We start from the raw sequence: 23,132 nt of genomic DNA on the forward strand, positions 1-23,132 counted from the left end.
TTACAATGTTCTTGTTAGATGTTCCTAAATTCCCTATGGACTGTAAGATAGCATATCTCAGAAAGTAACTTTTTCACTATTATGTTTTGCTGTGTAAGCTGAAAGTCACATTTTCTTCCTGGATTCATTTCATATATAATTATGTCCTTACAATCATCTGGGTTGAAAGTTATCTTTATGTAGATGGAGACAATTATTTGAGCTGTCTTTCCTTATTGCTTTGTGAAAGCTAGTTTGATGTCAACAAGCTAGAGTCATTTGGGAAAATGGAACCTCAACTGTGAAAATGTTCCATCCCCATTGGCCCGTGGACAAACCCGTAGGACATTTTCTTAATGATGTGGGAAGGCTCAGATAACTGTGGGCAGTGACTCCCCTGGGATGGTACTTCTGGGTTCTTTAAGAAAGCAGGCTAAACAAATCATAGGGAACAAGTCATTAAGCAGCACCCCTCCATGGCTCCTTTATCAGCTCCTGTCTCCAGGTTTCTGCCCTGTTGAGTTTCTGTCCTGACTTCCTTCAGCAATGGAGTGTTAACCTGAGAGTTGTTAAGCCAAAGTCAACCCTCTCTTCCCCAAGTTGATTTTGATGATGGTGGGTATAGCTTTCTCTCTCTCTCTCTCTCTCTCTCTCTCTCTCTCTCTCTCTCTCTCTCTCTCTCAATTATAACATCTCTCCCTTCTCTTTCCTCCTTCTAAAATCACCCATATAGCCCCCTCTGCACCTCCTTCAAATTCGGGTTCTTTTTTTTATTGTTATTACATGCACATATGTATTTGTGTGTGTGTGTGTGTGTGTGTGTGTGTGTGTGTGTGTTTGTATGTGTGTACACCTAAATATAACCTGTTCAGTCCATACAGTGTTACTTGTATGTATGTTTTCAGGGCTGACTGTTTGGCACTGGCCAACCAGTTGGTATGCTCTGTCCTAAGAACACCTCCCCTCTCACTCTCGGTTTTCCTCAGTTGCTCCTAGTTCTTTGTGTAGTGCTGAGGCCTCATGGGCTTTCCCCCATCCAGTTTGGTATGTCTGTTGGTGTCCTGCTTGGGCAGTCATGTTGCTGAGACTTTATAGGCGTGGCTTCTTATGTTACTAGGAGACACAGTCTCACAGAAAACTCCCTGTGCCTCTGGCTCTTAAAATCTCTGACCCCTCTTCTGCAATGTTCCCTGAGCCGTAGGTGCAGGAGTGTTTTGTAGGTGTTTCCATTTGTCACAGCAATAGAAACTCTAAGACACCATTAACATCAGACTGTAAGTGATGCTTGCAAACGTGTTTTCCTGAGACGGGGTCTTGTCTTCCTTGTCAGGAAGCATGCAAGCAGTCAGATTTAGGAAGACAAGGAAGGGCTCCCATTAAACAGTTCTGTTTGTTTTTTTAAAAAGAAAAAGACTTGAAACCTATTTTAAAACCTCTCCTTTTACTATAAAAAATAATGTATAGGAAATAATAAAATATAGCTATCCCTTGTCTACCTCCCCAGATTTCAAAGTGGGAAACAGTTTGGTTCCCTCCAGGGTAACACAGGTCTTTGCCAGACTCACACTGAAAGCCATCACTGTCTTACCTGGAAGGCTGTGGACGTGGCTAGATTCAGGTTTTCACTGGCTTCCCAGCCCTCTCTGCTTGGAGTCCTTTGAGCATCCTGAGCTAGGGTTTGCTCCCAGACCGTATCGGCGTCACCATATCTAGGTGAGTCAGTATTTTCTGAAAAATCTCCAGAAGAATCTGGAGCAGCTGCCCCAGCCAGATCCTGACCACCATTGGAATCCACAGATGTTGAGCTTTCATTTTCGGGATTGAGGGAATTGATATCTTCTCCAGTGAGTTCAGGATAAGAGTCACAGAGAGAGCTGTCACCACCCAGAGGATTCTGCATCAGAGGCCAGGCATCAGAAAACTCAGCGCAGATGGAACGGGAAACAGACCCAAAGAAGACTGGCATCGCGTCTCCCACGGAAGCTGTGTTTCTGAATACACATCCAAAAGGTTTGTAAGTATTGTACAGTGACAAAAGCCATTTCTACAGAAGAGCATTTCAGCTATAATCTTAAGTCTGTGGCTGTAATACCAACATGCTAAGACTTTCAGTGCTAACTATTGTTCTAAAGTTGCCTCAGTGTGGTTACTGAAGTTACTCTGTTGACCTTATAATTTATAATTGCTTTCTACACCTCTTTCTAATTAACATGAGCACAGCCAATCTCTAATACCTGGGTTTTTTTAGTCTTAATTGAGTTTTTGTGGTGGCTGTTCTAAACAGTCTGCCAGCAGACTGTGATGAGTGAAATAACAGAAATGGCAGGAATAGATGCTGAGGAGAGAGTTGAGCAGTTAAGCACACACACACACACACACTGCTCCTGAGCTTCGACCTCAGGTCCCTGCACCTACACATCGGGAGACTTACTTACAGCCACCTCCAACACTGGCTCCAGGGCGATCTGACCCTCTTGGCCTCTGAGGGCACCTGTACTTGTGTACACATGCTCACACACAGAAAGGAACACACATACTCTATCAATCCCTGCAGGAGACACTCTGGGCTTCAAAGGAGTCATTGGTAATGCTTAAGAGGCAGAGCTCTGCAGTTTAACAGAAAGCTGGTAAATCAGAAGGATACATATTTGCAAAAAGGAATATATATTGTTGACTAGAAGGGCAGTTACCTCTCCTGAAGGGTAGCCGTAGAATGCAGCCCACAGCCAAGGGCAGCTCGGGCAGAGCTGCGGGCTTCTTCACAGCACAAGGGCGGAATCAGGTGAACAGGGCCTGAGAAAAGCAGAAAAGCATGAGGCAGGGGGCTTTCTTTTTGCCTGAACTTTCTGTTCATTCCAGCTAAGCCTCGCTCCCCTTGGAAAGGTAGCTGATCCCATCTGGGTGACTGTTTAGCAGAAGGAACAACTTGAAGGTCAAATACAAACTGTACATGGGTGTCCAGACTGAAGTAAGACGGACGACTTAACCCAGCTTGGGCTGTACGATGAGACCAGTCAGGAAGGAGGGGACAAGGGTGAAACATTCTCATTCCATGGGTGACATACGGGACCAAGATGGTCTGTTCTGCAATATCATTAACAGACACTTGGTGATTCCAAGAGGCCAGTCCAACCACCCTGGACTGTGAGTAACAAAGTATAGTGCCCAAGGGATGACTTGTTACCATCATAGGCACTACACTCAGATGAACCAGAAACTCGGGACAATAGGGAGGGACCAGAGTGCCACCAGAAGCACCGTTAGCCATGCAGAGTTTTTGTGCAGGAGGTCATCTGCCGAGGCCTGGAGGTAGGACATGAAGTGGAAACCTCTGGTCAATGACAAGAGTTGGGGGCAGAGAGTCATGTCACCTTTGTCTGCCTGGTGGAAAGGTACATTTCCGCCCCTGTTAACTTTCCTTAAGGGCTATTTCCAGTAGCAGGCTAAGAGGCAGGCAAGGCTGGACCCTGATGTGGACCTCTCTTTTCCCTCTTCCTCACAGAAGTCATTGAAACCAGACACACTAATGTTTGGCTTGACTTGACCAGGTAACCAAGGTGTACTAGTTAGTTTTATGTCAACTTGCCACAAGGTAGAGTTCTCTGGGAGGAGAGAACTCAATTGAAAAGATACCTCCATAAAGCTGGATCCGTGGGCAAGCCTATGCATTTTCTTAATTAATGATTGATGGCGGAGAGCCCAGACTACTGTAGGTGGTTCTATCCCTGGACTGGTGGTTCTGGTTTCTATAAGAAAGCAGGCTGAACAAGCCATGAAGAACAAGCCAGTAAGCAGCACCCCTCCATGGCCTCTGCATCTGTTCCTGCCTCCAAATTCTTGCACTATTTGAGTTTCTGCCTTGGCTTCCCTTGATGGACTCTGATGTGAATATGTAAGCCTTTCCTCCTGAGCTGCTTTTGGTCATGGAGTTTCAGCACAGCAACAGTAATAACCCTGAGTCACGCACACGGATGGCAGCCCCACCTCTACACAGCAGGAAGAAGTGACTGCAAATGAAGAGACTTGGAACACCCAAACCAAAGGCGGCGGAGGAAAGGCATGAAGACGGGTCAGCGATGACTGGAAAATCAGCCTGTGCCTGGCTGCCACCCATTCTGAAGACTAAGAGCTAGACTTGGCAATGTCCGGCTTTACAGTGCCATTCTGTACTCCTGGGCCCTTCATATCCCAACTCACCATATGTCTGGACTGAGTCCCGATGATACTGACAACATGCTCTATGGGCACAGTGGCGGAGCTGAGGCTGGTCAAAGCACGACAGCTCAGAGCCATTGTACTGAATGTCCTGTGACCGGAGAGACCCTAGTGGAGAGGAGAGATCCACAGTCAACACTTCTCCATAAGATGCCAAACACCACCCTTCCTTGCCTTTGTATTTGTAAGATCCAATACCATTATCGCATGTATTCCTTCTGTGTACCCTAAGACACTCTAAGCAATACAAAGCCTATGTCACTATACCCCTTCACATACATTCACACACACACACACACACACACACACACACACACACACACACACTTAAACATTTTTTATTATTTTATGTGTAAGTGTACTTTGCCTGCATGTATATCTGTGTACCACATGTATGCCCAGTGCCCATGAAGGTCAGAGAGGGCATGAGATGCCCTGGGAGTGGACTTACAGACACTTGTAAGCTGCTGTGCAGATGCTGGGAATCGAACCTTCCTTTTGAAGAGGAGCCAGTGCTCTTAACCACTGAGCCATCTCTCCAGTTTCCAAACCCCCACATTTTTGTGTGTGCTGGGAATTGAACCCCAAGGGCCTTGCACATGATAAGCAAGTGCTCTATCACTTAACTACAGCCCAGCCAGTTTCAGACTAGGGTCTACATAATTTCCTGCCTGTGGGCAGAAAGCCAGAAGCAGAGTAGCTTAAGAGATACAATTTCAGAACATCGTGATATCGAAAAGCCGAGACTAACGCTAGCCAGCTGAAGACTGCCTATTTCTTCTTATGCTGAGGCATACACCACTCAAAATCATTTGTTAAGAATGTAGGGTATAGACACTTTTTACTTTTGCCTTGTAGCCTTGGGACATCACAGCCTTGCCAGCATCCCTTTGAAGCCCTGATGTTCCTAAAGAGGCCTGTTTTCCTGCATCTTATATTCTAAACAGCGGGTGATGCTATTAGATCTTAGGTCTTAGCCAGGTCCCTGTGACCTCTTGTGTGACAACGCTAACAAGCTCACTTCACAGTAAGACAGGAGGACGGGAGGCTTACAGCTGGGTTTCTTCTCCATGAACTGCCTCTTGCAGTAGATGACACACAGGATGAGCAGGGCCAGCAGCACCGTGGCCAGAGCACTGCAGATGACGGCAGCCAGGGCTGTGTCTCGAGGGCTGGAGACTGTGGATGAGATCTTCACAAGGTTCACCTTGCTGGTACCTGAGAGTGACAGTAACAGGTCAGTATACTCTCTGCAAGCCTGGACTCGAAATGCTTCCAGGCTTGTCCAACCTCGTCTCATTGTGACACCTCATCGTGACCCTCACGGTCACATCCCCCAACCATGTAATCCAGTTACTAAGCAAGTTTACAATTTGTTGTTGTTGTTGGACCACATTCATAGCTAATCTTGGCTGTGCCCAGCCCATGGGTTGCAATCTGGACATACCAGGTTCATATGGCCCATGGTCACTAGCTGTCTCCATGGGTATGAGGTACATTGGAGCTCAACAGAGTCGATGGGCTCCATTGCAATCATGCCCACCACTCCTAAAAGAAAGTCCATTTCTCTCATCCAATGGCTAATTTGGACTGTCAACTTGGCTGGATTAAGAAACACATAGGACATGAATGAGGTGCAATTGTGGGTTTGCCTGGGAGAGTGTTTGCCAAAAGGACTGAAGAAAATCCATCCTGATTGTAGGCAATACCATCCCATGTTCTGGGCCTTAAGAAAAGGAGATATCAGGTTAAGCAGCAGCATTCCTTTCTCCTCCCAGCTCGCTGATATGTGAATAAGTAGCCTCATGTTGTGGGGAGCTGTTCCCACTGCCAGGCCTTCTGCACCTTGGAGAACTGTATCCCTGCCATAAACCCAAACAAGCACTTCCTCCCTTAAGCTGCATTTTACCAGGCACTAGGTCACAGCAATGGGCATAGTGATTATAGTCATAGCAACGGGCAAAGTGACTACGGTATTTCCCAAGTTTTCCCACCTGTTGCTATGTCTGTCTGCACTTCCCATGCTACCATGTACTTCTCTCTCTCAGCTGTCACTTGCTGGGTGATGCTGTTCACCAAACAAAAGTTGCAATAGCAACCCCCAGGGTTTCACACTCCCCGCCCCCTGCTTTTTTTCCTCCATGATGTTACTATCACCCAACATTTTATAAACTCCATTCTGAATCATTGTTATTCTCCTGACTGCAGTTAGGCTGGCTTGACAAGAGGCTATGCTTCCCGCCTCCTTTGCAGCTAGGCATGGCAACATATACAGGATAGCCTCCTTTGCAGCTAGGCATGGCAATGTGTACAGGATACTGGGGATGTGGATGGGTAACGATGTGTGGATCATCTCAATTCATGGACAAATTACTTTCTCCAGACTTCACCTCCACTATGACCTATGAACTGGAAATATGGAAAGCAAGAGACCCAACAGGTTAGGTGTATCAGCAAGGCTGGTCCAGCATCAGGGTGGGAAGCTGTCCTTTGAACTCACCAAGACTGGGCTGTCACAAAACTTCTGTTTTACTTTGGCAGACATAGTTTTGAATCTTTTTCATTACAGCAGGTTGGCCTTACCCCCAGCTAGCTCTATCCCTTACACAGGGCAATGGCCCTTGTTAAGCTTGTTTGCTCTTTATTTGTAATGCCTAAGAGGGTTCTGGTACATAATTGCTTCTTGATGGAGGGTGGAGTAAAGGAGTGTCTGTAGAAAAAAACTCAGCCCCTAAATACCCCAGAGTGTTGAGTCTATAAGGCCTTGCCAGTCAGTGACAGTGTTTGCTGAGTACATCCTGTCCTGCTCTTGCCTACATGGCTGATGGCATGGAAACAGCTTGAGCAAAGAGCAGCTTTGCTTACAGCCATTGCTGTGTGCAGTCTTGCTGTGACTAAGGAGAGAACAGGAGCAAAGGTCTGCTCGGCTTGATCAGTATATAAACCCTGAAGATCATGACCTCATCTTCAGAATGAACACCCAACAATAGATCAACCTTCCCTTGCAAGGACAACTCATGAAGCCATCCCAGGGGAATGTGGAGTTTGATCCTAACTAATAATACACAGAAAATGACAGCTGACATACAATAAATGCCCGGAGGTCATGCCTTCTATCCAACCAAACCCTACTACACTATGTCAGCTAGAGAGCTGCTAGCAAGAACCCACGTTCATCTTCTGCAAAGCATTACCCAAGGTATCATCAAGACCATTACAGCTAGCAGCATCTCTTCAACACTCTGGGGACTTCACCCTATCTTTCAATTTCTAAGTGTTATCATAACGCTTCATAGTAAGGGTTTTATAGTTATGGAATCTATAGGCATTTAATTCTAGGTTTGCCAGATTCTGAAGCTTAAGCTTTAACCTTCCTTTTTCATGTGCATGTGATGTACATGCATGTGTTTTGTGCATGTCTGTGTATATATGTTCATAGATATGTGGGAACACCTCTCTCTCTCTCTCTCTCTCTCTCTCTGTGTGTGTGTGTGTGTGTGTGTGTGTGTGTGTGTGTGTGTGTGTGTGTGTGTGTGTGTGTGTTTGAGGGAGTCTTTCTGGATTGATCTCCACCTTGTTCACTGAAGCAAGGTCTTTCAGCTGAACCCAGAGTTCATCCACACAGCTAGTGTATCTAGCAAGCTTGTTCTAGGGATTCTCTGTCTCACCCTTTCCAGGACAGGACTACAGGAGGGCTGCCATGGACACCCAGTGTTTATGTGGTTTGGGGGATCTGAACTCTGAGCCTCAAGCTCACTGCTTTTGTAGCCAGCATTTTAACTGCTGATCCATCTCCCCAGGGCCAACTCCTGCTAATGGGTTCTGTTACATTACTTTAAATTCTTTGCAATCCTTTAGAATAAAGCATGTATGTAAGTTGTAGTGTAAGGAACTATTGACTCGAGTTCTGTACAGGCAGATAAATCCTAGTTAACCAGCTAACATACATTATGGTTTGACCTAACATCAAACACACACACAGCCTTCTCAAGTTCAACTCAATTTATTCCTATGAACAAAGAGGCAACTGAATTTTACCACAGTGAAAGACAACCCAGAGCTCCTAGTATTGGCCCTAAAACACTCCTTTTAAAGCACACACCGTATAACTAGATTACTGTTGCTACTACAGTGGGGAAGAACAAGTGAGGGATAAACTAATGATGCTTTGGGTCTGGGCTCTCATTTTGAGGATCTCACCAACGCCTCGTATGTTCTCCAGGGCATTGGGATACGAAGGTACTAATCTGGGTTTGCACTGTAGACTCTCCCTCTGGAATCTGAACACCCTGGGGAACATCAATACTCCTTGCTGACGGCCGTGTTGTTAGGGCATAGGCAACTCGTTTGATAGTTCTGGAATGTAACTGCAATTCAGACATCTTACAATATTTCTCAATGGAGTATTTTATCTGTTTTACTTTTAGGTTCGTTTCAGGTAAGCTACAATTTATCCCTTTGCTTTTTTTGACTTTCCACCATCACCAACAATCAAAATCCAAGATTTAGCACAATTACTGATGAACTGCTTCTAGCCACACTCTTTAGTAACAATAAAAGCCACTAGCAAAGAGCCCTTGCAGTTTCAGTGAGGCAAGAGCACAGCCCCAGAGGAAAGGCTTTATCTTGTTCATCTAAACTGGTTAAAAAAAAATCCACGATAACCTTCAGGAATATGAAATCCAGATGTGCCCTGATTTGCCAATGAGCAAAAGAGCTGGTTTTTCATCCACTTCATACCAAGCATTCCGATGACAGATGAACATAAGCCTTAGTCATTCACACTTTCTTCATTCTAGACTTTGATCTTTATTTTTTAATAAGTGATAGAAGTATTATTTTAATGTAAGATTTCTATTTTTTTTCTGTCTACAGCCCTGTCTATATTTTAGAAATTGATTTTCCTGACAGGAGGAAAGGGAAGAAGGGAAAGTGATATGATTCTATTTTAGTTAAAGCAGTGTAAAAATGTATTTTCTTTTATTTACATGTTTTCACCTTATTGTCTCTTGTGCATATGAGTCTGAGCATGCGTGTTATGGTATGCACGCAGAGATCATAGGACAACTTATTGGTCAGTTCTTTCCTATTGGATGAGTCCGAGGGAGGAAACTCAGAACTCTGCTCTCCAGGCTCGGCGGCAAACACCTTTTCTCTCTGAGCCATCTCATTTGTCCAGGTTTTCTCATTGTAACAACACACGCACAAAGTTCTACAGTAGAGACACTGGGTAGATTTATTATGTTGTCTGGTGATCATGCCTAATTCCAGACCACGTTCGTTACCAATATAGCCCCTGAACCCAACCCCTGGGCAATCATTCTAATCCAGACCTTGACCAGCATTGGGCTGCTTTCTGATGTTACGACATTGACTACCCATGTGTTTCTGCATAGATGGAATTGCACAATATTACGTGGTCCTCACAACTGGCTTCTGTTACTAACAATATTTTCAAAGCTCAGCTACAGTGTAGATGCATCAGAGTTCACTTCTTTTAATGGTTGAATAATATTTCACTGAACGGATACACCATATTTGTTTATCCATGCATCTGATGATCTTTGTTTTTAACCCGGGTAGGGTTATTTAGAGTAAGGCTGCTTTGAGCACTTATGTATACAAGCTTTTCTAATATATTTAAAAACTTTCCATAAACATACAATGTAACTGTTCCACATACTCTCAAAAACATTCATTACTGAAATTATAAGAATTAAGCTTAAATAAATATGTCAGTCAAAAATATTTCCTGAACAAGAATGAGAGTAAAGGTTGTCAAAGCTGCTGGGTAGAGTTAGCTTATGTAGGAGTTTACTACTACACATGGTAAATTTACTATGTAATTTTGGATTCTACCCTAAGGAGAAGGAAAGGACTTTACGATACTGGAATCAATAGTCTCAAGTACGCATGGGACAGTCACAAAGGAGGTGTCAACAAATCAGAATGCCTGAAACCACCCGCGATATCTTCAAAACACAGTGAAGAATAAAATTAGAGATCACAGAATTAAGGAGTTGGAAACATTCACAAATATTAGGTATGTTAACATTATATTTCTAAATTAACATTGAGTCATAGAAAAAATGGCAAGGAAATTAGAAAATAGTTTGAGACAACTGAAAATGCAATGTAGTGAAATTTACAGGCTGTGGCAATAGCTGTACTATTCATACCAATAAATGACAACATTTAAAACATAAGAACGATCTAAAATTCATAACCTAATCTTCCATTCTAAAACTATAGAAATAAAGTATGAATTAGAACTGAGAGCAATGAAATAAAGTAATAAAAAAACATTATTATCAATAACAGCACCATAAAAGCAGTGGATCTTTAAAAATATCTTTAAAAAAAATCAGCAAACTTTAGATTGGCTGAGAAAAAAAAGAGAACGGGCTAAAACTATTAAGCTCAGCAAATGAAACACAAAGCTTTTACAAGAACACTGTGAACAACATATCCGCAGACTAGACAACTGAGAAGAATTTATTCCATCAAGGCAAAAGTTAGGTTCAGACATCAATTAGTCAACTGGACTAATTCAGTGGACCAATCAATTTAAGAATAAAAAGGATGTCAGTGTTTTAATTATAAAAAATAGTTGTTTTAATTAGAACTAATGTACCACAAGGTACCACCAATCACTTTTGAGATAAATTAGTATAGAAACACCAAACGAACGAGCAGGTTGGATGGAGCAAATACTTCTACGAACACATCTTAGCGTCGTGCTCCCAGCATCTGCTTTTACTAAAGAAAGAAGAGGACAACTAGCAAATGGGTAAACCCCGAAAGCTGATAAGATGTCTGCAGGGCTCTGGGGTGGGGCAGATTTTGTGAAAATGCAAAGTACTGGTTGTTAATCAAGCTGAGCATTTGCTCCTGAGAAAAAGGGAGAGAATTTTCCATCCGATTTAGACAGCTCCAACTGACCCAAGCCAAAGCATCTCATGGCCCCTCACACACACGTATGGTGATTATGAACTGGACAAAGACTAAAGAGCTTTATCTGGAAGCCTCCCTCCACTGGTCCAGATGTGACATCAGCTGACCTTGATTTACTCCCCTTAGCCTTCCCACATTCTCTGCCTTTAAACTTTCCTGTACACTTTAATGGTAGAGGGCTTTGTGGCCAAGTCTGTGTTCAAATCCTAACACTGCCATTTTCAACTGGTGTCAACACCAGCAAATGATAACCTTGTGCCTCGGTGTCTTTATCAATGAAATCAAGAGGTGTCAATGGTTAGTAGGGTGCTTGAGAGCACCCAGACTCTAGGTTCTGAAGAACACTGCTCTTGAAGGATCAGCATGTTTCCTGACACGTGACGTAGCTCCTTAAGTCCCCACACGTTCTCCTCAGTATTTGGAATTGACTTCGTTAAGAACTATTTCGTTGGGGGTCTGGAGTTCCTTTGAACTCAACTGAAACCACCTCCATAGGGAGCACAGAGAATGAGATGATTAAGTAGAAACACCTACTACATCCTGGAGCTGATGGAATGGGCTACAGAGAATTGTTTGCTCTTGGGTTCTCACATCCTCAAGGCCTTCGGAATTTAAGAGGGAAAACTAATGATAGAAATGAAATAAGAACCTTCGCTCTGAAGGGTGAACTCCTTTTCTATAAAGGACACAGAGAATTTTACCAAAAATGTTAAGCAATCCTCTAGAACAATTAGTATAATAATCAATCTTTAAGAATTATTTGAATGGAAATGATAAAGCCGTGACTAATAAAGTGCTTCCAGAGAAAATTCTTTGACAGGCAAACAAGAGCATTTGAGCTCATCTGTCAGTAACAGAGCTAGTTCAGACAAGCTCAGTGAGGGCCACCTGCCAAATCTTTAAGGGAACCCTGATGGTGAACATTTTCATTCAAGGAAGGCAAGCTAGACTCTGCTACGAAGGCTGATTGTCACTCTCAGCTTGACAGGATGGAGAGCCACCTGGGACACGTTCTTTCCTGGCATGTCTAAGAGGATGCCTCCAGAGAGGCTAAACTGAGGTGAAAAACCCACCCTGAGTGTGGCCCTGGCACTCCCCATGAGGTCTTAGACTTAACAAGAAGAGGAAGAAGGGATGAGAAGCAGAATCCATCTGTCTGTTTCCCGGCAGCAGACACAGTTAACCAGTATCTTATGCATCGGTCGCCATGCCTCCCCCACACTTATGGACACGGACTTCCTGTCTCCCTGCCTTCCTACTCTGATGGATGTGGTCTTTTCTCCTTTGGGTTACTTTTGCCAGGTATTTTGCTGTAGCAACAAGAAAGTGACCGATGCACTTCCTTTTCCTGGAACACGTCTTCAGAGAATTCAGTGTAAATGATAGCACTACACTTGGGAACAGTTTCTGTATGAGATTCCCGACTCTTCCTCAAACTGTAGAGATGCCCTTAATAAACGGAAGAAACTAGAAGAGATGTTCTTCCCCTGGTTTCACTGAGGCCGTGACTCCTACAGTTTGGCCTAATGTTGACTCCATTATAGTGAGCTACAGCCTAACCTGATGTGTAGAAAGATTGTAACCTACTCTTGTGACAAGTGCTGAGTCTCAGCCAATCACAACAGAGTACAGGTCAACCAGTGCTCAGATAAGGCAGATACAAGTTAGCGCCCAGTGGGCTGTCTTTGTATAGATTTGTCAGAGGTTTGTCTTTTAATGGTTCAGATTGGTTAACCGTAAATAAGTAGAAAAATAAGCATCAAGCAGAGACAACAGTCTTTAAATCCCACGCAGAATGGGATGAAAGGAAAAGGGGTCAGGGTTGATGGGCATGAGCCTGGAAGAAGGCATCGAATGGAGAAATCTGTATCCCATAACCAAGTGCCTGTCCAGGTCTGCTTCAGTGTTCCAGTGTGTAAAGATGAGGCAGTAAAATGGAGTGTATGGTAATTCTCCTGGTGGGGACTGCTGACAGTTATCCACGAAGCTCTGGGCTGCTGGCTTAGTGATGGAGAGAAACTCTTGTACTTGGGAGGGAGGCGGGAAACCACACAGAGGAAGGAGAGATCTGGACAATTCCCCAGCCCACAGAAGCATGTGTAACTGCAAAGAGAGCTAACATACGAGAATCACATCCACCGGTGAGGACGGCTTATTCACCCCTTCCCTTCCTCCTCGGCTTGACCTTTCAATTTTAGCTAGAGAGAATCAAGCTGTCAATCAAGGCTAGGTACATTTTGGTAATCAAAAAAGTTGCTGAGAATAAGATCAGAGAGACTCAAGTCTCCCTGAGGGCATTAGGCAAGGGCTTAGGCGCTGTGAGGTCCAGCTGAGAGGGCTCACCACATGGTCTTTATCGAAGCGCCCTTTGATGCATCTCCTTTCAGATGACCAAAGCTTTTGTGGCCAAATCACCCAATCATTTGACAGACAGCTGACCCTTCTCTTGTGCCCAGAGGCCTTGACTAGGGAGTTGTCAATCATGCAGCCACTCTTTCGACCTTTGGTGATGGGACAATAGCGTGAACACTTCCTGGATGTTTTGAGGAAACCATGCTAGCTGCAGAAACCCTTGAAGCTGTGCTTGGTGCAGAAGCCACGTCCTGCTCAGGAGGCCATGCCTGCCCCAGAGAGCTCCAGAAAGACTCAATGACCCCATTCATCTTTTAGCTAATCTTAGGTCCAGGACAGAGAACGTTCCTAATGGCTCAGCAAAAAAGTTTACTTGAAGTACATCCGAGGCTCAAGATTGGTAGAATTAGAAAGGTATGCACCAGTATGTTGTGCCTTCTTTGGTCTGTGTGTGGATTCTCAGTCTGGAAGCTTCTCTTCTGTGAATGACTATACCCTGGTGCCTTAGTTGCTGTTGTGGTGCTGTGAAGAGACACCAAGGCCAAGGCAATTCTTACAAAAGGAAGTGTTTAATTTGGGGACTTTGCTTATAGATTCAGAGCTTAGTCCATGATCATCCTGGTGGTGAAGTAGTTGAGAACTTTACCTCCTGATTTGCAGGCAGCAGGGAGGGAGACAAAGACAGATGGAAACAGATGGGGCTGGGGAAAGCTCAAAGCCCACCCCTAGTGATAATACAACATTGTCAGGTGTGATATACAACAATGTCACACCTACCCTAACAAGTCCACACCTCCTAACCCTTCCAACACCATCAAATAGTTCTACTCCCTGGTGACTAATCATTCAAATACATGAGCCTACTGGGGTGGCATTCTGATGCAAACCACCACACCTCATGTTGTGACAGTGGCCTCAATACAATTCTATTTGGAGTGTTGTCTTTCATTGGCTTACATTTGTTTATCACTGGTGGAGTGAAAGACCTAATTTCACAGAGAGCAGACAAACTGTGATTCAATCCTAGCAAAGACAGCAGTGTGTGCTGAGAGTTCCTCAGAAACTGAAGCGCTCCAGAGACAAAAGTCTGAAGAAAACTGGAGAGCTGAGGCCATGGGAGACAACAACAGACTGTGAAGTCCAGATACTGAGAACCTCGGGCTTAAATCATTGGAAGAGTTGGAGACAGCCGCCAAGGCTAAACACTTTGGGGTCCTGACACCTGAAACTTGGGAGCCTATAACATTAACTTGGTGCTACATACCGAAACTCAAAGCCCAGAGCAATAAGCCTCTGACCTGGTTTTGAAAGCTTGGAACAGTAAACTTGTGGTTAGAATTTAAGTTATCTAGCTCTTAAAGCTAGGGCCTATAAGGCTCCAGTTCCCAAGACCTCGTGCTGTAAGTCATGGGTCTGCAAGCCCAGCCCATGAGCTGCTGGCACTGATGTGCTCCAGACTGCCAACACTGAGGGACTGATCATGGCTCACTGTTTCTGATGTGTTTAGAAAAAGATAAAGGGTGGGAGGATATGACCTATGGAGGTGTGGGGGAAAGGGGTGCCTCAGCAGGCTCATGTTGAGGCATCCCTTCCCCCAGAGGGATCAGCCACATGACGGATTGATGATATAATATAGAATAGTTTATTCAGGGCATGAGGAGGGGAGTTAAGAGGGTAGTAGGGGCAGAGAAAGGCAGAGAGAGAGAGAGAGAGAGAGAGAGAGAGAGAGAGAGAGAGAGAGAGGAAGAAGAGGAAGAAGAGGAGGAGGAGGAGGAGGAGGAGGAGGAGGAGGGGAGGGGAGAGGAGAGGTCAGCCATGAGCATGCCATGACAGAGATGGGGGAAGGGAATGGGGAGAGAAGGGACAAAAGAGGAAGAGGGGAAGAGGGGAAAGGGGGAAGAGGGGAAGAGCAAGAGGAACAGGAGAGTGAGGAGCAGGCAAGCAGTCCCTTTTATTAGTGTCCCTCGGGCATAGCACACCTGGCTGTTGCCAGGTAACTGTGGGGTGGAGCTTAGAATGCTAACAGTTCCCACCTGAATAGGGCAAACTGGCCCACAGCCAACTGTGTGCAGCAATGTATTTGTCAGAAACCTAGGAGTGTGTGGTCAAGTAGAAATGCAGATGTTTCCAGTTAGCCTCAGCGTAGCTAGCTGTGCTTTCTGACGGGTATTATTAATCTTTTGGGCTATTAAAACCGATTTCCAAAGATCAGTCTGTACTTGGTGAGTGTAGACATGGGTGTGGTTCTCCATCCAATCAAGACCACTGTTTACCATGCAAAGCCCTTCCAGCTACATAGCTGGCCCCTCAGGGCAGGCTTTAACTGTCTCTGGGCAGCCAGACTCCTTTCTGAGACCGCAGCACCCTGACAGCTCCTCACCAGCGCACAAGTGGATTCCCCAGTGTAAACACCATCTATACCATAAAGTCAGCTGACAGGCCAGTGCAACTTTATTCTTTTTACTAAGCCAAAAATAGAAGAAAATTAAGACAGTCTTATTGCTTACGATGACTGCAATAGTAAGTAATTTACATTTGAATTGCTAGGGGAAAAAGATTTTTTTTGAAAGCATACCGCTTAAATCAAATTACTAAACCTCGAGTCTCTTTCATTCTCTCCTGCCCAGGCCTTGGTTCCAGCTTTACCCTCTCCTCTCTCAAGTGCATGGTGGCTAACTCCTGAGTGACCTGACCCAGCATGTACAGGCCACTGCTTCCTCAGATAAAGCAGCCACGGGAATGTGTTTGGTACATAATGACCTTTACTGGCTCAGAAGCCACCTGGGAAATAGAAAGTATCCCCTCTGGGGTCCATGGTCTTTAATGGACTGCTCCTCACAAAGGTGGCCAGGTAGCTCTTCAGAAGAGGGCAGAAGAAGGAACCATGACATGAGTGTCTTTCCTCATGAGAACTGTGGTCATTACTCGAAAGCACAGGTCCAGACTATCAAGTTACAAATCACCACTGGCTCTACCGTCAGAGGTTAGAAGTAAAGAGTTCCAAATTTCCTTCAAACCCGACTTTGCATTTATTAGCATAAAATGTTGACAGTTTCTACCTAGGGGACAGACGCTAGTCGCACTGCTAAGGGGCTGGACTTAGGGTTCTTGCTTCTCCTCAAGTGAACAAAAGAAAGTTATAGACAGTCAAGATAGAACCACGTTCTCCACTCTTCTGCACGTGTGCATCGTAAGGTCCACATGTAGAGATGCTCAGGAGAGAAAGCAAGAGTGAACCAGGGGCAGGGCAGGGCAGGCAATGATGGCCAGAGGTCAGCATGATTGACAGGGACTGAGGTGATAGGAAATGTATTTAGCTGGCAGTGTCCAGAAGGCTTGGCAGGTCCTGAGAGAGGGAGATGGGAGCCTGAAGCATAAGCAGGAGGCGAAGACGCAGAACCACAGGAGAGACTCAGGCAAGGGTGGTGCTTCCGGAAGACTGAAGCTTGGGAAACTACAGACTAGACTTACTCTCCTCAGTTCTATTTGCTTGTAGATCACTTGGCCTAAGGAATATATTTCCCACCAAGATAAGACAGATCAAATATTATCATCCATGTCTTTGAGGAGAAAGGAAAGAATGAAAGGCGGTCAGGAAGAGCTAACTACTACAGGAGAGAAGCTGGCAGGGCAGGGAGGTTTTTTTCAGGCTCCAAGGGATGACTACATCCACTGAGGAGGTCTGAGGAGACTGTCCAGTTCCTTCAGAGGAAAGCTGTTCCTAAGGATAGCTCTTTCTTTTAAATTCTTTAGCACTTGCTAGATATCATTTGGCACTTTAATTAGCATAAATACTATAATTAACACCGAAAAATCATAAGGTACCAAACAGCCACTGATCGTCTGCAGCATTTCTTTGCAAACACAATAAAGTTAAAAGAATTTTTCCTGCTTTCAAGGATGTTTTGTTCTTTTTATTGCCCCACCCACCTAAGAGTCTCTCAGTGTTTATTTGCCTGGAGAAACAATGAGGTCTTTAAACTCTGCACCAAGAAACAGAAAAGACACCATAAAAGAGAAACACATTACGATGGCTTTGAACATCTGTGTCCAGGGACAGGAAGCTCAAATAGGACCTCAAAGGGACAGAAGCTGGACTGCCATCTGGGAACTGAAACAAGGGAAATGGGGGCCCTGCCCTCCCAACTCTAAGTGTGCCCGCTGTCCTTAACCCCTGGAGTGCCACATGCCACCAGAGCCTTTGGAAAGCGGGGCCCTGCTAGGGAAAAGTCAGTATGGAAACAGATAATGGCGTCTGGCAATCTTCCTGGGCTCCCACATTAATGAGGTGGGCAGTAAGAAAGAAGTCAGGGGTGGGGCTGTCCACATTCGATGACATTCAAATTATTTATTTCTACCCCAAGAATAAGTGTTTGTACATAGTTTAAAACTCCTGACTGGGTCTAAAGGAAAAGAAAAACCCAGGCTCACGCAGACAGTGTCTCCCACTGCCCCCCATTCCAGCAGAGCCACTCCTGTGCCTAACTCATCTACCTTTTAAACCACCAGGACAGGTGAAAGAGCAGAGGGTTTGCATTAGGTTGTAAAGTGCCCTTCCTCTTGAGTCTTAGGAAATGAATTTAAAAATTCAAGCCATGTTAGGTTATCTCTTGTGGTTTCTAGCATCTCCATCTGGTGCATGAAAAAGCAGGGAAACAAAACATAAACGGACTGTCAGGTGTTATGGCCAGGACCCAAAACTAAAACTTCCTCACGATGAGCATGGGATGTGGTCATCGGAGAAAGACATCGAACAGGGACTGGTCTGCATCAGTCTTAGGACGAACAAATGATGTAAAACGTCAGGCTGCAGGAGAGATGACAGAGGCATCCAATGCCTGTATCCCTAGAGTCTAAACCACAGGAAACGTCATTGATGACGTAAAATCACACAGTATGATGTAAAACTCTCTTAGCCTCTTTCTCTTAGCCTGTGGTTTCTCCTGAGTATGACGGTCAGCTTTAATTGTCAACCTGACAAAGTCCAGAATCACCTGGGAAGGGAGTCGGAATGAGAACTGGGTTAGGCTGGCCTCTGGCCGTCTTGTGAGGGTTTTTCTTAATTGGGTTAATAGAGATGGGAAAACTCGGCCTCAATGTGCGCTGCGTTATTTCACGGGTTGGTCCCTGGGTGGAAGCAGAGATGGTGTGCTGAGCTTAGGCAGGCATGTGCCCATTGCATTCTGCGCTTGACTATGGAGGTAACGCCACTGTTTCAATGACCTGTCACCATGACTTCCTGAGAACGATGGACTGAACCCCGGAACTGTGAGCCAAATAAATCTTTCCTCCCTTGCTGTAGTCAAGGATTTTACTTCAGCTATGGTGCACTAGCCATTATTCTTTGGCTGTGATAAAAATCCTATGGCCAAGGCAACTTAGGTAAGAGTGTATTACGGCTTACAGTAGCAGAGACAGGTCCACTGTGGTGAGGAAACCGTCGGATCCGGAAGCCAAGACCTCATATTTCACCCACAAGCATGAGGCAGAGGGCGAACTGGGAGTAGCTGAGGCTTTTTACTCTCCAAGTCTGCCCCCAGTGACATACTTCTTCTGGTAAGATCCTAAGACCTAAAGCTCCCCAAACAGCGCCATCAACCGGAAGCCAAATGCCAAAATGCCTGAAACCAGGGGGATATTTCTTATTCAAGCCACCACACATAGGAAACAGACACCTAATTTAGAAAAGAAGTATTCAATCAAAGGCTGTTTTTTGTCATTTCCATTGGTGTATGTGTGTGTGTGTGTGTGTCTGTGTCTGTGTGTCTCTGTGTGTATGTATACGTGTGTGTCTGTGTGTGTGTGTGTCTCTGTGTCTGTGCATGTGTATGTCTGTGTCTGTGTCTGTGTGTCTGAATGTCTGTGTGTGTCTGTGTCTGTGTGTCTGTGTCTGTGTGTGTATGTGTGTGTGTCTCCGTGCGTGCATGTGTGTCTCTGTGTGTCTCTGTGTGTATGTATACGTGTGTGTCTGTGTCTGTGTGTGTCTCTGTGTCTGTGCATGTGTATGTCTGTCTGTGTGAGTGTGTGTGTATGTATGAGTGTGTGTCTGTATTTCTGTGTGTGTATGTGTGTGTCTGTGTATGTGTGTGTGTGTGTGTGAGCATGTGTGTGTGTGTGTGTGTGTGTGTGTGTGTGTGTTGGGGGGTTCTGGGGAGCTGGGGAGGCAGTTATCCCTTAGTATCCGGGGAACCTGCTTCAGGACAAATATTGCCTTCTGAATTCCAAAATCCATGCTGCTCAAGTCTCTTCTAACAAAACAGGTAACACTCCACAGAACCACGCACACCCTTCTGGAACCTAAAGCATCCTCCACTTGACTTGTAATGCCCGATACGGCATGAAGACTGGTGGGTAGCTCTACAGTGCTATGAGCAAAAGAAAATGTCTGTACAGAAACGCAGCTTCATGATGTTTTTGACACCCTGATGGATTGAATCTGCAAATTTGAAATCCACAGATAAAGAGGACTGTCTCTATAACTAGGATTATTATGTTCTTAGGGTAAAACCAGTAATTAAATCAGCCAAACGGCGCTTATTCAAGTTGAATTAATTAAATTGCATTAATTAAATTAATCATCAGTTCTTGAGAAACGAGCAGAAAACCTGTTCCTCAAATGCATTTACTGTACCAGCTGGGCATTTTCTGTTTAATTAGTCTACTAGGTCCCTGCTTCCTTCCTTGTCTCCCAAGTCTATTCTCAACAGCTGCCATTGCTGTAGCTAACACTGCCTGCTCACAGGAGTCTCCTCACCTTCTTACCGAGCTCCTAATCTACACGCCCCTCCATCCACCACTCCACTGAGATCCAGCCTCTGCTGCGTGGGTTCGCATGTCGCAGCTGGGTCTCTCTGTCCTTGGGTCTCCTTATTTGGGCCTTTCTCCACACTTTACTGCCCTTATAAACCACTTCATCCCGGCATGGGGGGGCCATCCCTTAATGTGCAGCCTGGGCTAAGCAGCAGCCCCTGCCATTTAAAGAGCAGTTGGCCTGAAAGAGAGGCAGAGTCCTGTCACCTGTCATTCGTGGGCTTCTCACTTTGTGTTTCCGTGCCTGTGTGGGTGTTTAAAGATACCTGGCATTCCTCAGACGCTGCCCATCTTTTTGTTTATTTTATTTGTTTATTTTGTTTCTGCCCCAACACCAGGATTACAAGAACACTCAGCCATACTGGGCCATTTACATGCAGGTTCTGGGTGGAACTTAGACCCTCCGGTTTGCCTTTCAACTGAGCTATTTTTCTACCTCAGGAGTTACTCTTTTTAAGCAGATTTTAATTTGTCTTTTCAGCACTGTAGACTTTGTGGACAACCGTCTGAATAAAAGTTTATGCCAACACCTTTAAGGCACCTGGATGAAACGGAGCCCTCACTGGGACTCGGGGATATTTGCATGTGCAAACTTTAAACAGCAAACAAAGAAAGCGAGAGAGCTGGGGGGCTGTGGGCTCTGCAGGCTCAGTCCCCTTTGGGATAGGGGTGGCAGAAAGGCTCTGTAGCTACCTGGCTCGGGAAGTGGCTGTGGCTGTGTGCATAGCTGTCAAAGCCATTGAGTGGCATACTTCAATAGGCAACCCTCTCACAAGAAATTATGCTTCAATAAAATTGAAAACCTATGGTTAACGGTTACCTCCTTTTTAAATTATAATTGAGTATCAAGGAGAGATGATTTTTGAATATTTAAGAGAGTGGCTAGGTGAATCTCAGTATGGTTAAAGGCTGTCTTGGGAGTTCCTAAGATACTTTCTCTGAGATGATCAAGGTAAACAGAGCAGTTGGGACAGCGTTCTTTTAAAGACTCAGCGGGAGACTCTCTTAAGCTGAATTAATTTCTACTTGAAATTCAGCTTCAGGTTTCTAGTTTGAATGGGAGGGGCTGGGCCTGTGTTAGGGTCTCCTGAGTGCCGCACTCCAGGCAGATGCCAAGCCTGGGCCAGCTTTAGCACTTCAATACCCCTTTTTGGCCTGTGGGGTATTTTGGCCGACTATTTTTTTCGGCAGTGACTCAATTACACTGTTGACTGTTCTCTGGCTGCATTAATTACAGAATCTGAAAGGCTCCTGCATCTGTGCTGAGCATGTACAGGCCTCTTCCCTTGTCATTATTCCCAAAATAGTACAGAACAGCCATGCAGGTCGATTCAAATCTACAGTTGAATTAAATTACACGGAAGATGTCTTATATGAATGCGAACCGGTTTGATACAAGAGCCTGGAGCATCCAAGGTCACTGGCCTCTAAGACTGGGAGTCCCACCCTAGAATCAATCCCCAGGAGACACCAAGACGTGACCATGCATTTTTTTTACAGTGTTGGAAATAGAACTTGGTCCTCATTCGTGCTAGGCCAGCACTGCACCGCTAAACCACATAACCAGTCACACTGTGGTTTATAATTTCTTAATCTTGGCAACTGGGAGTTCACTTATGAAGTAGCTTGGAGCTTGGCAGTTCTGTTGTCAGGCAGACCCCCCGCTGAAACCCCTTTCTTCTTCCACAGAAGTAAGAGCCGGCCAGCAGAGCAGGCTGAGAAATGCCAGTAAGGATTCCAGACCCTTCTTGAACTGGAGAGGGACTTGCTATGTTGCACTGTTCTGGTACTTTCTTCATTCAATAATGCAAGTAAAATTTCTTAGGTTAAGGCCCCTCCTCAGGGAGCCGACTAGGAAGTAGCTGGACACCAAGTTTAAAGGCTACCCAACCTGGTCCCAGCTAGGATGTGAACAGTCCCCAGCACATACCAACCACATCCTGAGAACCAACACTCTCTGGATGAAAGGTTGACTCTTAAGTTCCTCTGAATCTGTGACTGCACTGAATTCTCCAGCTGCGGCTTCTCCCCTCCATCCCCTCCCACTAATTTCTTTCCAGTGCTTCCTGGGCACTCACAGATCACAGATTCACCTGCAAAAAACTCTGCAGCTCGTCGATCCAGCCTGACAGGTCTCATTTATTATTTTTAAAATAAGCTGGACTTAATCTAAAATTCATTCAATGTAGTGATATCCTTTAATCAGATACAGATTATTTTCCCATGAACAAATATTTAAACCAGCCCATAGGTTTAGCCGTCTAGAAGAGTCTGGGGAATAAAGCTGAGAAGGAAGTTGTGTTGGGGATCGGTAAAAACTGGTTCCTTGTTTCTCAGAAGGATCGTCCTTCTCTCCAGACGCAGACAAAGACCCACAAGAGCAGCTCCAGGCTTAGGGGACGGTGTGATCTAGTCAAAACGTCTAAATTTCTGCTCTTCCTTCCACAGAGAAATGGATGGCTTGTATTGAGAAATTTCTATTGGGAAAAAAGGATGGCTACAGGACATGTGAGTTTAGAATACCCTCAGAAGAATTTCTGACTCCTACAGCTGATGAAACCACAGACAAAGAACTGTTTAGGGCCAAGAGTCTGAGACAACTGGACAAGCATACAGAACCAATGGCCTGGAATTCTCTAGAGAGGCCAGGGTATGTGGACTGAGTTGCAACAGTCCCTGCCTTCCCTGGAAATGCTGTATTGTGAGGGGTGTCGATTACCTAAGGACCCCAAGTATGACCAAGACTAAAAAAGCAGCAGACAAAGGAGAAGGCATAATGGCTGACCTCCGTGGCCCCAGCCCTGGGGAGGCTGAAGAAGGAC

General features: G+C 45.1%; 1 protein-coding gene across 1 annotated transcript in view; it reads right to left on the reverse strand.

The window, feature by feature from the left end:
* Tnfrsf19 (TNF receptor superfamily member 19) overlaps positions 1-23,132 on the reverse strand; it is a 66,262-nt gene that overhangs the window by 2,140 nt on the left and 40,990 nt on the right. Inside the window, exons 5-8 of the mRNA NM_001044229.2 lie at positions 5,248-5,412; positions 4,177-4,302; positions 2,670-2,772; positions 1,568-1,970 (exon numbers count right to left, since the gene is read on the reverse strand). Coding sequence (NP_001037694.1) covers positions 1,568-1,970; positions 2,670-2,772; positions 4,177-4,302; positions 5,248-5,412 — 797 coding nt within the window. The remainder of the gene's footprint in view (positions 1-1,567; positions 1,971-2,669; positions 2,773-4,176; positions 4,303-5,247; positions 5,413-23,132) is intronic.

Source organism: Rattus norvegicus, chromosome 15 (assembly GCF_036323735.1).
Source record: "Rattus norvegicus strain BN/NHsdMcwi chromosome 15, GRCr8, whole genome shotgun sequence".
Taxonomy (NCBI): domain Eukaryota; kingdom Metazoa; phylum Chordata; class Mammalia; order Rodentia; family Muridae; genus Rattus; species Rattus norvegicus.